The 16858-nt window shown below is 45.7% G+C and overlaps 1 protein-coding gene across 1 annotated transcript; it reads right to left on the bottom strand.

Moving 5' to 3' along the window:
- Positions 1–8727: 8727 nt before the first annotated feature.
- LOC134396878 (cholinesterase-like) lies at positions 8728–15039 on the bottom strand. Its single transcript, XM_063123484.1, has 5 exons — positions 14995–15039; positions 12762–14262; positions 11609–11763; positions 11150–11238; positions 8728–8786 (listed from the first exon to the last, which is right to left on the bottom strand). Exons 2-4 carry the CDS (start codon positions 14252–14254, stop codon positions 11171–11173), a joined length of 1716 nt encoding a protein of 571 aa, XP_062979554.1. The 5' UTR covers positions 14255–14262; positions 14995–15039; the 3' UTR covers positions 8728–8786; positions 11150–11170.
- Between the last annotated feature and the right edge of the window lie 1819 nt (positions 15040–16858).

The raw sequence follows: 16858 nt of genomic DNA on the forward strand, positions 1-16858 counted from the left end.
GCCGGTCAGAGCCAGAAGAATCAGGCAACGAAGGGGTTGGAGAGCAGCCAGGAGATATGGCGCAGTTTAATGCGCAGTTTAACGTTCCAATGGAATTGCTCACAGACTCAAATTATCTTTCATGGTCTTTTAAAATTGAAATGTGTCTGAAGAAAGATGATTTGTGGGACATAGTCATTAATGAACATCTGGAAGATTTGAGTGCAGCAGAAACCCAGGAGTGGGGCCGCCGTGCCGAAAGGGCAAAAGCCCAAATTGTTTTGTGCATGTGGAATGACCAGTTGTCTTTCATTAACCATGAAGACACAGTAAATGTCAGATGGACAAAACTCCGTGAAGTCTATGTTCAGGACACTGCTGGTGCAAGAATACATTTAACTAGGGGTGTGCACGGACCCCCCCCAATCCGCTTCTCTTCCAGATCTGCAACTTCTGGATCAGGTCCACTCTGATCTGTCTACAGTACACTCCGCTTCGCTGCGAAGCTCCAGATCCGGATCGGAGCTCCGCATTTCCCCAATAGGCTTGCATTGAAATCCAAAAAAGCCTACAACTTTTTTCTGTTAATGTTAGAAACCTCAAACTCGGCACCATGATAGCTTATCCATGTATACACATGCATGCCAAGCCTCAAGCAGATCCAAGCAGATCCTGATTTTCGGGGAATTTTTGAAAATCGGACACCCCATTTTCAGACATGGGATTTACTCCGAGATTTTGACAGATAAAAACTTGGAAGCAGGCACCCTCACAGATGCCATCTAGATCCACATTCATGGCAAGTTTCAAGCAAATCCCATTATCCCCTGATTTTTGGCGGGGCTTTAACCTTTTAACTCACCCCCAAATCAAGTCCCATGCTAGAACTATGTCAATTTTCATGTTAGAAACGTCAAATTAGGCACCATGACACCTGATGCATGTATACACATGCATGCCAAGCCTCAAGGAAATCCAAGCCTCCCCTGATTTTTGGGGAATTTTTGAAAATCGGACACCCCAGTATCTGCAGACAGCTCAATGGGCTTTATTCATGGCTATTTCAAAGGAAATCCCAACATGCCATGAATTGAGGAGTAGATTACCCTAAATATGAATCTTCTTCCACACTTGAAAAAATTATTTGGAACTTCAAAAAGTCTAAGTGAGCGCAGGAAGGACTTATTCCCTGAGTCAAAGCAAGACACACACAAACCATCCCTGTGAGGCAGGCACAGAGGAGGACAGGCAGAAGAGGACTGGGAGCAAGCATGCCGGAGGCTTGTGGGGTTGAACCACAAAGCCCATCATGTAGTACAGCTCCCAGGGGGAGGAGGGAGGGAAGGCAAGCAGGCAGGCAGGCAGCAGACATTTCTGGGGGCACAAGGAAGTGCGGCAAGGATTCTAAGCCAGCAGTAACGCATTGCAAACCAACCCTGCAAGGCGGGCACAGAGGAGGACAGGCAGCTCCCAGGCACCAGTTGGTCAGAGAGGCAGGCAGAGATATGCCATAGATCTCTGGGGGAGTCACTCCCAGCAGATCCAGCTACCTCACAAGGACAGCTCCCAGGCAGGCGGGCATGGGCTGGCAGGCAGGCAGGCAGGCAGGCAGGCAGGCAGAGAGGCGGACATGGGCCGGTGGGCACAGAGGAGCTGGTACCTTGCACAAGTAAGCCATAGATCTCTGGGGGAGTCAGTCCCAGTAGATCCAGCTACCTCACAAGGACGGCTCCCAGGCAGGCAGGCATTGCCAGGCAGACAGGCAGGCATGGGCTGGCAGGCAGGCAGACAGAGAGGAGGGCATGGGCCAGTGGGCACGGAGGAGCTGGTACCTTGTACAAATAAGCCATAGATCTCTAGGGGAGTCAGTCCCAGCAGATCCAGCTACCTCACAAGGACGGCTCCCAGGCAGGCGGGCATGGGCAGGCGGGCAGGCAGGCAGGCGGGCTTGGGCTGGCAGGCAGGCAGAGAGGCGGGCATGGGCCGGTGGACACAAAGGAGCTGGTACTTTGCACAGCTTATTAAAGCAGTTACTTTGAGTGTGGAAGATGATGCAGGCATCTACCACATTGTGGCTTGGAGCATTAACGTTGCTGGATGATCCTCCTATAAGTGTATAGCATTGCAGTAATGTGCAAAGTGGAAGTGTCGGATGATGTGAAAAAATCAACCCTCAGCCAGCACCCTCCAAAGGGCAACCAGTGGACTGCTGGAGTATTCCTCCTGTTCCCGGTGGCTGGGGCAGGTCTCTGCCCAACCATGGCGTGCAGACAGAGCCTCTGCCCAATACCCCTGGCCTGTGCTCCTGCTGGGAGGGATGCAGGTGAGGCTGTGCTTGTGCTGCTGCTGCTGCTGCTGCGGGGAGTGGTGGCCTGCTCCTCTACCTCGCTCTGCCCCACCTTCTTGGCCCGTGCCGCCCGCACTTCGCCCACAAGCATTTCCATCCAGTGCTGCCTGGTATTTGGCCCACAAAGCCCATCCTTCACACGAGGGTCACACATGGCTGCCAACATGTAGACCCTCTCTGTTTGGATGGGCTCCAGCCTCCGCGTCAGGCCATCCCTCAGCCTAGTCACCGCTTCGCGTACCTCCGGCTCGAAGCGCCTGCCGGTGACGGGATCCCTGTACTCCAGAAACTCGCCCATCTGTTTCTGGAGATGCCTGCATACAGGGATCACCTGGCTGAGGGCAGAGCTAGTGCTCAGGGTCTCAGTGGCCTCAAGGAACGGCTTGAGGACAACCACCAGCTGGGACATGGTGTCCCACTGCTGCTTGCCCAGTGCTGGCTGGACGCCCATGTCCCTGACCCTGAACAAGTTGTGGATGGCACGCTGTTGCTCCACCACACACTCCAGCATGAGGTAGGTGGAGTTCCAGCATGTCACCACGTCTTGCACTAGCCTGTGCTGCGGGAGATTCAACTCCTCCTGCTTCTCCCACAGCAATCAACTGCCCTTGACATTTCCACCCAGTGCTGCCTGGTATTTGGCCCACAAAGCCCATCCTTCACACGAGGGTCACACAGGGCTGCCAACATGTAGACCCTCTCTGTTTGGATGGGCTCCAGCCTCCGCGTCAGGCCATCCCTCAGCCTAGTCACCGCTTCGCGTACCTCAGGCTCGAAGCGCCTGCCGGTGACAGGATTCTTGTACTCCAGAAACTTGCCCATCTGTTTCTGGAGATGCCTGCATACAGGGATCACCTGGCTGAGGAGGGCAGAGCTAGTGCTCAGGGTCTCGGTGGCCCCTTTTAGAAGAGCAGCACAAGAGACGAGTGAGGAATGAAGCCGTAAGCTCAGGCGTCAAGCCAGACGCATTTGTAAAGTGGTCTGGAAATGAAGGGGTTAAAGCAGTTAAGCAGGAAACTTAATCCGCATTTTCAACTTCAAAGATAGTCAAGCCGCTGAGATGCTGATGCCCACCAGGCATGAAGTATGCTCCTTTAGGGGAAGATTCAGCCTGCCAGTGCCTGCTATGTCTACTGTGGTAGTAAGGAAGAGACAGCCTGAATTTGACTGAATTGTATAAGTAGTACTATAACAGCCTGCCTGCCTGTATGTAAGACGAAGAAGGCATCACCTTATTGAAAGAAGAATCGAATGATTCAGAGTTGATTTTGTGAACTGAAATGCAGCCACTAAATAATAAAATGTTAAGGATAAAAAAGCCTGTCTGCCTGAACTGTAGTCTGCCTGCCAACCGAAGGAGGGGTGCAATAAAAGGAGGGGAGCCTGCCTGTCACTCCCATGAGGGCTTGAGGCTGGGGTATCCCAGCAGGGGCAGATTGCCCTTGAGAAAGACCAGCTGCTCCACCAAGTCCGGCTCTAAGCGAGAGCGGTGAGGGGTCACTATGTCGCCCACCATAGAGAACACCCTCTCGCTTGGAACACTGGTGGGTGGGCAGCTGAGTCAATTGCTGGCCACCCGCACCAGGTCTGGCCAAATCTGGTGGCGGGATGACCAGTAGGCCAGGGGGTCCATGGAGCAGTCCTCCATGGGCTCTGCCAGGTAACGCTGCACGGTGGTTGCAGCGTCATCCTGGCCGGTGGCTGGGGAGGGTCTCTGCCCAACCACAGCGTACAGAGTCTGTGTCCAATACCCCTGAACTGTGCTCTTGCTGAGAGGGATGCAGGTGAGGCTGCTGCTGCTGCTGCTGCGGGGAGTGGTGGCCTGCTCCTCTGCCTCGCTCTGCCCCACCCTCTTGGCCTGTGCCGCCCGCACCATGCAGAGTGCTGAGAATAGGCTCAAAATGACCCCCACTCACGACTCTCTAAGCACACCAAGTTTCAAATAGATAGTTTTAAAAACAAAAAAGTTATCTGCTAATCTTTTCCGCAATGCAATCCTATGGGTGAAAAAAATCCAAAATGGCAGATGGATCGTTCTGCGAAAAGAGGAGCACTCCGCCTATGGTTGCTTCTCTTCGCCATGCTTCTCCAACCCCCCGACTCGCTTCTCCTCCGCCTCAGGCCAAGGCGGATGAGCCCAGTTCGCTGTTGCTTCTCCGATCCTAAGAGAAGCGGATCACACCCCTACATTTAACAAGAAAAATGTATCATACTCACCTAAAAGAAGGGGGTGACGGTTCAAAGAACTTGCAAGAACTCCGTAATTGCTTTGAAAGCTTGGCAGCCGCAGGTCTGGCACTGACGGAAGAAAACAAGGTCTATATTGTACTTTCTAGTTTGCCTGCTTCCTGGTATGTTTTAGTTATGACGCTTGAAGCAATGGCAGTGACTGCATTAACCCTTAACTTTCTGTCTGGGAGGCTGTTAGAAGAGCAGCACAAGAGATGAGTGAGGAATGAAGCCGTAAGCTCAGGCGGCAAGCCAGATGCATTTGTAAAGTGGTCTGGAAATGAAGGGGTTAAAGCAGTTAAGCAGGAAACTGAATCCGCATTTTCAACTTCAAAGAAAGTCAAGCCGCTGAGATGTTTTTGCTGTGGCCGTGTAGTTCATTTGAAGCAGGATTGCAGAGTCAAGTTGCAATCGGAGCCTCCTGACACCCATAGAGAGCAACGGGATCAGCGTTGGAAGGGAAAGCCGAGGAAACCTGAGGAAGCGCAGCTTGTCACAGCTGGCGTCAGGAAAGAGGATTCCCGAGAGGCAAGCGGAGAGAGGAATCGTTGGCTCATAGATTCTGCTTGCAGCAGTTCCATATGCAATCAACGAATTCCCATGAGCCTTCGCTGAGGAATGTTGCTTTAGCTGACAGAACCAAAGTGCGAGTGTGCGCAGAAGGAGACTGCTATCTACCTTTTTTGGATGAAAGCTTTGATTCTATGCTTTTTGTTCCCAGTTTAAGTTATTCCCTTTTAGGTGTGTCAACTTTGACAGAAAAAGGCTTTACAGTCCGCTTTGATGGAAGGAAATGCTTTGTTGAAAAAGACAGAAAGTTGTGTGGGACTGGCCATATGGAAAATGGCTTGTTTTTCATGGATAACAAAACAGAAGAGCAGAAATCTGGGACTATTCCTTCAGGTTGTATGATTAACAATTTACCTCCCCATGAGAACTGTATACATCTTTTCCACAGGCATCTGGGTCATGCAAACTTTAAATCCTTAACTAAGACATTGAATGTCACAGAGGGTGTGAAAGTTCAGAGTTGCAACAAGTACCTGGACTGTGCAGTTTGTAAGCTTTCCAAGTCACGTGTGGCTAACATTCCATGCGTGAGGGAATGGAGAGAAAAATAAAGTCTTGGGCTTATTCACATGGACTTGGCAGGACCTTTTCCAGAAAGCATTGGATGGCAAAATACGCATTGGTTCTCCTAGATGACAAAACCAGATATTCTTGGGTTTATATGCTGAAATCTAAAAGTAATTGTTTGAATGCGGTGAAAACCTGGGTAACTTGGGTAGAAAGGTTTTTCCAAAAAGAGGTGCAGAAATTTCAGACGGATCGTGGAGGAGAATTTCAAAGCTTAAAATTTAAGCGTTACTGTACTAAAACAGGGATTACGCATAAATTAATTGATCTCAAGAGTCCGTGGCAAAACGGCTCTGTTGAGTGACGGATTGGCATGATAATATCCATAAAAGAATGCCTGATACAAGATTCTAATGCTGAGAAACAGCTGTGGGGAGAAGCCTTTGCCACAGCAAATTATTTGTGTAACAGGACCTGGTCAAGTGCCATTAATAACACTCCATTTTCTTTGTTGTACAGGAGAAGCCCGAACCTAAAGCATTTAAGAACTTGGGGAAGTTATGCCATTGTTAACATTCCTTTGTCCCAGAGAAGGCAAGCGGGGCCGAAAGGTATTAGGTTACATTTTGTTGGCTACCAAAACGGCAGTTGGCAATTTCTGATGCAAAATGGGAAAATTATGATTTCAAAATCGGCTCAGTTTGAGGAACAAAACTGGGCAGGGATTCACAGTAATCCAGAGGTTCTCAATGAGTTAAGCAGCAGGCCAGTAGAAACTCCGGCAACTCAGGAGTTAACTGAGGAAATTCTTGAGCCAAAAGCCGAAACTTTTGGTTTCGGAAGCGTTTGTGCAACGCCGTTCACAGCGGGTGAACAAAGGAATTCCTCCTGAACGATTTGCTTCAAAGTTTTCAATGTAAGATATGAACCTCAATCTTAAGCAGATCTCCATACGTTAGGTCCCTTGGAGAAACAGAAGTGGAAATTAGCAATGGAAAGTGAAATGCAAAGCCTTAAGTAAAATAATGTATTTGAGCAGACAGTTTTACCCGAAGGACAAAAGGCCATGTCTTGTCGCTGAGTTTTCAAGCGAAAGAGGCTTGAATCTGGTGGTGAAAAATTCAAAGCAAGGCTGGTTGCAAGAAGTTTTAATCAAATTAAAAATGTGGATTATGATGAGACCTTTTCCCCTACCTGTAAAGCAGAAACGTTAAGATTGCTTCTAACCATTGCAGGAAAAGAAAAGTTAATAATAAATCAATACGATTTCCAAATGGCCTACTTGAATGCACCATTGAGCGAAAGAATTTACATGAAGGAGCCAGAAGGTTTTGAAACTAAAACTAACAGAGTTTGGTTTATGAAAAAGGCAATCTATGGGCTTAAACAGAGTGCCAGATGCTGGATTTCCGTTTTAAATTCCACTTTGGTTAATGAAATGGGATTTGACAGGAGCCTGGCAAATCCTTGTCTGTATACACAAGGAAGTGGAAAGAATTATAAAGCTGTTATTGTTTACGTTGATGATGTTTTGATTCATGTACTGAAGAAGATCAGAAAGTTGCAAATCATCTTGGAAATAGGTACAGTTTAAAGGCTTTAGGCCAAGTAAAAAATTATTTGGGTGTAGAAGTGAAAATAGCAGAAGACGGAAGTTTTTTGCTTAGTCAGAAGCAAAAGATTTTGAACTTGCTAGAAGCTTGTGGGATGCAAGATTGCAAAGGAGTCAAAAGTCCTTTGGAAGTTGATGTATGCAAGAATTTGCAAGGGGAAAGTTTTTGTGACCCAAGTCTGTATCATTCAGTGGTGGGCACATTACTTTATCTGGTGTCATGGTCTAGGCCAGATCTTGCTGCTTCAGTTGCCATTCTTAGCAGGTTCGTTGCTTCGCCAACAGTCCCAGCTTGGCAAGCAACAAAACGTGTCCTAAGGTATTTAAAGGGGACTTTAGATTTTTGTCTAAAGCTGTCAGCAGAACAGGACAAACAGTTTTTGGGCTACATCGACTCAGATTGGGCAGGGTGCCTGGAAGATCGTAAGTCAACGTCAGGACTTGTATTAATGTTTGGCAAAGTGTTAATTTCCTGGAAATCCAAAAAGCAAGCATACGTGTCCATCTCGTTTTGTGAAGCAGAGTATATGGATTCATAAGCTGAATTGTGTGGCGAGGTTACGTGGTTTGTGCAATTACTGAAAGATGTCAAAATTCATTTTGAAACACCAATTACTGTTTTTTGTGATTCACAGTCCTATATAGCTTTAACAAACGCAGACATGTTTAAAGCTAGATCAAAGCATATTGCCATTAAATACCAAAACGTGAAGGAACACATAAATAATAAAACTCTAAGGCTTGTTTATTGTGAGTCAAAGGAAAACATTGCTGACCTGTTCACCAAGCCATTAGGGATTACAAGACACAGAGAGCTGTGTGAAACGTTAGGTTTCAGGCAGGAGCAAATGTAAATATCTGTTCAATGTATTTGCATAAAGCTGTTTCCATAAAGTAAAAGAAGGGGTGTTGGATCCTGGAATGGATCAAGTTTTACTTTATTCCTTAGCTTTAGAATGCCCACTGACAGAAGACATGAAGAAATATGAAGAAATACTTTTAAATGTCAAGATGACAGGTTGGCGAGTGCATTGTGTGTTGCAACTGGCCGTCAGACTTTGCAGTGCCCGAATGAAAGGGGAAGGCAGATTGCCCCAGATTTCCTTTTCCATGTGGCATCAGATATGTTGTATCAGATCAGATCAGAAATGGGCTTTTTCCTACCTTTAGCACTGCAGCAACTAAACTGTCATTTATAAAACCCAGTGCAGAATTAAGGGCTACGTTGCCAATGCGTAATTTCAATAACTTTCATACCAAGATATTTACACAAACAATTCCAAGCAAGGTTTATTAGATTTTTCTCAGTAAGTATCCAGTCAACAAGAAACCCCTTCTCAAAACAGTAGAATTGTTACTTCATTTTGGGTTCAATAGCAAAGATCATGAGCTCGTAAGCAGATAAATTCTTGATTTTAATTAGATTTTTCTTAATAAGCCAATGTCTACACAGGCAATCAATTCTCATCACAGAGCATGAGCATTTCTAAACAATTGCTTCCCATTCTCTTCCACGGCTTCTCTGAAATGTCTTGATGTGCTCTTGAGGGAACAATAAAGAAATAAAATACATTAATCATGTTTACTGCATTGTTTTACATTCAGAGACCTTTCACATGTTACACCCTTATGTGGTAGCCAACCAATACCATTTCAACCTAACAGAGCAAAGATTGTCCCTGCTATGGCCACACTGACAATTGGTGCCAACAGGATCAGTTCCCAGTCCACACAAGGAGACTCATCTATGGCACTGCAACTCTCACATCCGCTGGTCTCTGTCCACCACTCTGCCACTAAGATCATCTTCCTGGCCCGCCGCTCTGACCATGTCACTCCGCTTCTGAAATCTCTTCATTGGCTTCCAATTCACTCCAGAATCCAATATAAACTTCTCCTGTTGACCTTCAAAACTTTTCACGGTCTAGCTCCTGCCTATCTCTCCTCTCTCATCTCACACTATTGCCCCGCTCGTGCTCTTCGCTCCTCTGATGCCATGCTTCTCGCCTGCCCAAGGACCTCCACTTCCCTTACTCGGCTTCGTCCTTTTTCTTCTGCTGCCCCTCATGCCTGGAATGCTCTTCCAGAACACTTGAGAACTACCAACTCAATCACAGCTTTTAAAACTCAGCTAAAAACTTTTCTTTTCCCTATAGCTTTTAAACATTGAGTTTGTTCTGACTCTATACTGTTAGCTTCACCCTACCCGGTGCCTGTTGACACTTCCCTGTGCCTGTTTGCATTCTCTTTCCCTCCTTATTGTTCACTACAACTTTATTAGATTGTAAGCCTATGCGGCAGGGTCTTGCTATTTACTGTGTGGTCTGTGCAGCACCATGTACATCGATGGTGCTATATAAATAAATAATAATAATAAATAATAATTATTGACGCCGTATGCAGATAGGAAGAATTGCTAGGAGCACTCACAATTAAACCAGAACATCTTGATTACAGCCTTACACTAAATCCCACTCTGGCTGCCATCACTTACTTTGGTTATGGGGTTCAGGTTGGTCTGAACACCTTTTCAGGTATCCCCTACAGTTAAGTGCATCTCACTGCAAACAGATTCTGTATCCATTCCAACACTTTCAGTCTTGACTCTTACGATTTCTGTAAGTAGAGCTGGCAGTGTGGGTGCCTTAAAGCAATTAGCTTCATCCCACGGTACCTGTTTCCCTCGAATTATCCCTACAGTGCTAAGCTGTTGGAGTTGTTGTGGTGGTTGCTACTGGGCGGCAAGATCCTTTGCATACCAAGAAGTGGGTTTAAGGGGGGAAATGAAAAAAATCATAAAAAATCAACGGATGACCCAATCCAATTCAAATTAGGTGTGCTTAAAGCTCTCCTTAATATCTATTACTGTTCCAATTTTGATGTCTTTATCTTTAAAGCTTATGCAGATGTAAGCATTTGTTTAATTTTTCTTCAAATCCTGCTCCTGCACCCCAGTGGCCACTCGGATGATATGCTCGAAAACTAGTAGCAAAATACGGCGAGGCTTTTGCCTTTGAAGCGCAATTAAAGCAGGATGCATGGGAGTACTTCACAATAAAAGCAGATTGTAAGGTGGAAAACTTCGGAGTCCTTTGCATGCAATTCGCAGTGATTGCACAGTATAACGCTGGTGTGATAAAGCTCAATATCTCTTAAGATCTGACAAAGGACAGTTGGTAACGTTCTGGCGATATGTTTCAATGGCTACTAGAATGGGCCAAGAAGACATAGATGACAGGACAGAGATGGCTTCTCTTTCTACTTCCCTGTAGAGAAGGAGAGGGTGGATGGAGTCTGTCTGTCTACCAGAAGGCCACTCTGTGCTAGAACTGGATCTGAAAAGTAAGCAGAGAACTGACTTCGTATGTCTCCAGTGACCTTCTAAGGAAACTGAATCCCGGATAAGTGCTGGAACCCCTGCAAGTTTTCACCGCTCAGTAGTAGGGTAAAGGCATAGAATGGAATGAAATAAATGAATTAATAAAATAAACAAGACTTCATTACTTCACAGATAGCATCATTGTGGTCACCATACACCATGATGCCCACTGGCTTCCTTTCCTTTTGTCAGGCAGTTTTATCCGGGAAACTATGGAATAAACTTTGTAGGTGCTAAAGGTACACAAGGATAAGGGTATTCTTCAGAGAGATGCCAAGGTGTATGTTTCAAAGACCTGGACCTACTACAGCACAGGTTGCACCAAGAAACAGGTTTAGGCATGGGCTGTGCAAACAAAGAGCAAGATAAAAAGAGAAGGAGTGGAAATATTGTGCTAGTAAGCATACTCTGTCCATCCTTTTCTTCTTTCTACTCATAATTCCTGATTCTTTATCATCCTTACAGCTGGGAATCAGCATCAGCCACCAACCCACAACCCAAACAAGACTTCTGCAGATCTACTGACCTTTCCTTGGGATTTCCGCTACTAAATACTGGATTCCGATTCCCCATCTCCCTCCTTGCCTGGTGAAACAGGATCCACTCCAGATTTGTCTGAAGAAGGAAGGATGAAAGGAAGCAGTTAAAGATGGCTGTCCTTATTACAACTAAATAACATGCATCGAATTTAAATCTGGAAAATGGATTTTGAGGGGTACAGCAGTTTTATAACAGTTTGACGTCCATGGCTTCCCCTCCCACCCCTGCCCCACAAGAATTCCAGCAGTTTTATGAGCTATTGTCCTCCTTTCCCCAACATACATGTGTGCACACATGAAAACTCCATGGGACTATGGCCCCTTCAGGAGAAAGAATCAATTTCAAACCAGCTTAATTCTCTAGTTTACAGATCGTTCCAGTTATCAGAAACATCTCATTCATGACACACAAACACACTTTCTGCAGGGCAAAAAGCTGAACTCACTTGGCTTTGCCAAATGCTCTTTCAGGAAGCCACAGTGTCGCAGAGGTGCTCTCTGTGTCACTGGCGATGGCTCGGTGTCAAGGTGGAAGAAGTTCAGCTGTGTGGCATTATAGAGCGGCCACTCTTCTTCACTGGCTCCTGAACCTGTGGGCTTCCTGTGAGGGAGGTGAAACTAGATGAATAATGGAGCAAGGAGTACGGTCGCACATGAACATTGCAAGAAATGCAGTTTATTATTTCTCTATTTTAATACATCTATCCCACCACACTATGTGCTTAAGGGTGCAGTCCTATAGACAGGGAAAAGTCTGACAACTGCCAGTATTCCCCAGCCAGTATGTTTACTCAAAGAAAAGTTCCATACAGATTGATGGAACCAACTCCCAAATAAGTTGGCATGGGATTATTATTGATTTATTTATTTCATTTCATTTCTATACCGCCCTGTAGCCAAAGTTTTCTGGGCAATTCAAGGATTGCAGCCTTAAAAGCATATTAATGACTGCTACTATCCTATCCTAAAGCCACTCACTAGGCAGTAAGACCCAGTCAACATGTGTTGACTTGCACTCTACAGCATGCACCAGAAGGACTGGAATCCATACAATGAGGGAATGCCGTCCTGATTTCTACAATGGGGATAATACCCCTGAAAGGCAAAGATCTTCTCCCCAAAGCCCTGGTGAAATATGAACATCTTAAATATGTCTCATGAAGACTAATGGGGCTTTTGTACATTAAGGAAAAATCTCACAGTCTCACCAGAGCTTCGACTTCCAGAGCCTTTGCAGGTTTACAAAGGACACAATATATGCCCTTCCCATCCATTCTGCCTGTTGTTTTTTCCCTTGAGTTCCTTTGTGGGCATGTTCCATATGTTTCTATTTATACTATCAATAGATGGTGATATAAGATTTCTTATATTACCTTCTATTGGCTTTAATCAATAATTGCCTTTAATAAAAATAACTGAAACTTCATCGTAGATGCATTTTGCAAGGCACTGAGGGTTCTTTCCTATTCCAGAGATTATTCTCAGTGAAGCAAATGGTGTGCACTTTCTTCTGTTGATTAAACGGGTGGCCATTCCTTCTGTATAAAACACTATGCTGACATAAAGCAGTTGGTATAAGAGGAAAAGTTAATGCCTTACCCAGTTCTAGAAAACTCTGCCCAGTAGTGCATCATCCTACGGCTCAGTGCAGCCTCGGCCTCTGTGTATGTTTGGTTGACACCCAACACTGACTCGAGGGTCCCGAAAACATAAGGTATCTCAGCACCATGGGGTGCCCCAACCCACTCAGGCCAAACAGAGCCAGAGGTGTGATGTCTGAAGGAGTAAAAGTACAGAGGATTCCCAGCTTCTCGGACTTTTGCAGCAAATTCAGCTGCTGGGCATACAAAGAAGTAATCACTAAAAGATTGCGACATGGCCCAACGGTACCGCCCTGGACCACTGTCTTCTTCACTGTACTTCAGTGCCACAGCCTGAACATCTTTTTCAGTTGGATTTTGCACCATCATCCCTGTGGCTTTCAAAAGCTGTTCCCAAGTAATTAGGCCATCATTGACATGAGGAAAAAAATATGGCACAAAGGCAGACGCTTCATCGGAGGTGACACCAATGAGAACTGGTTTATGCTGAATTCTCCCAGCCTCCAGAAGCTTCTGTGGCTCGTCAGGCAAAAACTCCCCATCTGTTACTGGCAAGAAGGGAATATCTAGAACCCTTTCTACAGTCATAGATAACTCATGCTGACCGAATTCCTTGGCATCTTTTTCTTGTAGGCAGCTCAACAAAGCAGCATCACCGTCTTCTGTACATCCCAGCAGGTGGCCGAAAGCAAGGGATCTCTGCTTGGCCTCTTCGGGACTCCTCCAAGCCCAAACCATATTGGGAGTTCCGCTCTGAAGCACAACTCTGGCAAAAAGAGACTGGCTACTTGGTGACAGAAGATGTAGACCCACAGAGGCTGCCCCAGCATTCTGGCCAAAAATGGTCACTCGAGTGGGATCACCACCAAAGGCCGCTGCATTCTCCTGTACCCACTTCAGTGCCAGCTGTTGGTCCATGAGGCCCATGTTTCCTGGGACATCTGGTGGTAATGAGAGGAAGCCTAGAGCCCCCAGGCGGTAATTTATAGAGACCACAACGACATTCTCATAAGCAGCTAAGAATGCCCCATTGTACATGTCCAGGGAAGCTGTGCCAGTGAGAAATCCTGACCCTCCATGTATCCAGGCAAGTACAAGAGTTGGTGAAGAAGGCCGTGGATGGGGCACCCAGATGTTGAGAAAGAGACAATCTTCTGAGAGTGGTCGATTTGCAGCACATAGGTCTGCCTCAGGGAAGTTTGTAAAAATGAACTGGGGGCATGCGTTGCCAAAGCTGGTGGCCTCCAAGACCTGACTCCATGGTTGATGTGGAAGGGGCTTCTGGAAACGTAATTTCCCCATGGGGGGTTCAGCATAGGGGATGCCCAGATAAGCAGTCACAGAGCTAGAGCCAGCATGGACTTGCTTGCCTTTAATAGGGCCGCTGCTGGTGATCACCACAGTATCATCTTCAGAGGCAGCACTGGAGGCCACTGAAAACAGGAAGACGATGAAGAAGCACAAGACTGAAGAGAGGTGGAAACCAGGCATTGCGGAAGCTGTAAGGAGAAATACCTAGAGGAGGTCACAATAAATATATACAATAGTTTTACGTTGCCTTGATGTTCCACCCTAAACATTTTTATAACTTATTCCCTGTCCCATTTGATAAAGTATGAACAAAATTGCATGGCAGAACCATGGTGTGGAAGCTTTCTTGAGGATGTTCAGGTTAAAAGAATTATAAATATTATAATTATAATTATAAATATTTCAAAATTACCCAGACGAATCAATCCACAAACATTATACAGCAGCGTAGAATCATAGCATCATAGAATAGCAGAGTTGGAAGGGGCCTACAAGGCCATCGAGTCCAACCCCCCTGCTCAATGCAGGAATCCACCCTAAAGCATCCCTGACAGATGGTTGTCCAGCTGTCTCTTGAATGCCTCTAGTGTGGGAGAGCCCACAACCTCCCCAGGCAACTGATTCCATTGTCATACTGCTCTAACAGTCAGGAAGTTTTTCCAGATGTCCAGCTGGAATCTGGCTTCCGGTCACTTGAGCCCATTATTCCATGTCCTGCACTCTGGGAGGATCGAGAAGAGATCCTGGCCCTCCTCTGTGTGACAACCTTTTAAGTATTTGAAGAGTGCTATCATGTAAATTTCATTCAGTTGTTTTCAGCCCAGCACTCCAGCCTATCAAGATCACTTTGAAGTTTGTTTCTGTCTTCCAGGGTATTAGCTATCCAGGTTAAGCAAAACTATTGTACATCACAAACCTACCTTTGTATTGAAGTTCCTTGCTTCAGGTCCCAGTTAGCAAGTGTGAACGAAATCTCTTTAGTGAGTCTCTTTATTTGCGCTAAGCATGTTCGATTCACTCTGTCTCTCAGGCTGGGCACTACTGAACAGGATGTTCTTACTGGATATTTAGAAACACTTCATCTGAAAATGTGTCCGCTGTCCAGAATTTATGTGAGTTTTGGAATCAGTGCTTGTTCTACAACAGACATGCAGTTCTATTTCATCACAATTCTTCCCCCATTGCAGGGAAATCTCCGTCTTCCTAGAACCAGCGTTCTGTACACCCCACATTGATGGTGCTATATAAATAAATAATAATAATAATAATAATAAGGAACGTGGTAATGCAAAGATCACTGCTACCTATTGGATAGTATCTGTAATGTCATCACTGAAAATGGGGGTGAATTCCTTGTTTGTTTATTTATTTATTTATTATTTAGAATATTTATATACTGCTCCCCACTGAATTTTTTTTGTTTCCCTACCTACGTTGTTCTATTTTCTTAACTTTTCATGGAGAAGCTGTGCACTCCACCACCATACTGGGGAGTGCTGGTACAAACCTTTATGAACCCCCTTCTCTCCTCGATAGTAGAAATGCCCCCACTACCAGCCCCCTTTAAAAAGTTTTGCTCTCTGAAATGGACACAGTCTTCTCTTTCAGCAGCTAACAGGGTATCCTGCCCTAGAGACAACTACTTCTTCTACCAGAACTCATAGTACCAATAGAATAAAATAACAATTCAGGGTGGGTTTCACCTGTTAATTCAGCACAATCTTATGCATTTTAACTGGGAAGTCAGTTCCATTGTACTCAATGCAATTTTCTTCATAGTATGTAATATACCTATTATCAAACATACATAGGATTGCAACTTAACAATGCAATCGTATTTGTGTTTATTCAGGTGTTTCATTACGTTCAGTACCCCTTGCTACCATACAAGTGGGTGTAGGGTTGCAGCTTTAATCACATCCCTGATTAGGGTGACTATATGAAAAGGGGGACAAGGCTTCTGCATCTTTAATAATTGTACAGAAAAGGAAATTTTAGCAGGTGTCATTTGTATGCATGCAGCACAGGGTGAAATTTCCTCTTCCTCTGTATGGCTTGGTGGCTGGCAAACCATGGCTGCCTGCAAAGGTTTATGGGTGAATGGCTGCTCCTGCTTCTAAGCCAACAAACTTTTATTGCCTTCCATACCAGTCAGCAACATTCCTTTGTGTTATGGGAAAGATGGGTCAAAAGCACAATTACAGTGATTTCATGAAAACAGCAGATATCTTATCTATGTAGCCTGGTACTGTATCTGGAGGCTCCTGCAGAACAGTTATGATAAAGAGGGGATTTCACCAGGTGCTGCCCCGACTTTTCTGGCAGGAGCAAGGTCACTACAGCTCTTCTGCCATCTGTCCTTGCTCTGGTGTTGTGCTAGGGGTGGTTCTGGGTGGAAGGCAACCTCCCATTGGTTGCCAGAAGCTGGGTGAGGGGCAGGGGGCGGGCCCGGAGAGCCGAATGGCTATCAGAAAGCCTGCGCTGCCTCCTCCACTGAGGATTAACCACTGTCACCCCACAGCAGCGATGCCACGGGGTTTGGCAGCAGAGCCCCACCAACATGGTGCAGTGAAGGCAGGCTTAGGTATGTCAGTGGCTTTATTGATTGCAACCAGGTACATGTACATCCAAGGGAAGTCACCCCAACAGCAAGGAACACTCCCTACTGTTCCAAGATGGACTTCAAACTCAAAGCAAAATGACAACCTTCTTATACCCTTCTTCATGGTTACAGAATTGCTTCGACTTCGCGTGTTACAACTAATGGAAATTTCCAGGATGGTT

The sequence above is a fragment of the Elgaria multicarinata genome, chromosome 3 (genome assembly GCF_023053635.1).
Source record: "Elgaria multicarinata webbii isolate HBS135686 ecotype San Diego chromosome 3, rElgMul1.1.pri, whole genome shotgun sequence".
Lineage (NCBI taxonomy): Eukaryota > Metazoa > Chordata > Lepidosauria > Squamata > Anguidae > Elgaria > Elgaria multicarinata.

What these genes read in the sequence shown, in the direction of transcription:
- LOC134396878 (XM_063123484.1), bottom strand. Translation starts at nt 14,254, where the DNA reads ATGCCTGGTTTCCACCTCTCTTCAGTCTTGTGCTTCTTCATCGTCTTC. An exon ending in GCAGAGTTTTCTAGAACTGG is followed by an intron (nt 11,764 to 12,761) that starts GTAAGGCATTAA and finishes CCTCCCTCACAG; the next exon opens with GAAGCCCACAGGTTCAGGAG. An exon ending in AGAGCATTTGGCAAAGCCAA is followed by an intron (nt 11,239 to 11,608) that starts GTGAGTTCAGCT and finishes TTCCTTCTTCAG; the next exon opens with ACAAATCTGGAGTGGATCCT.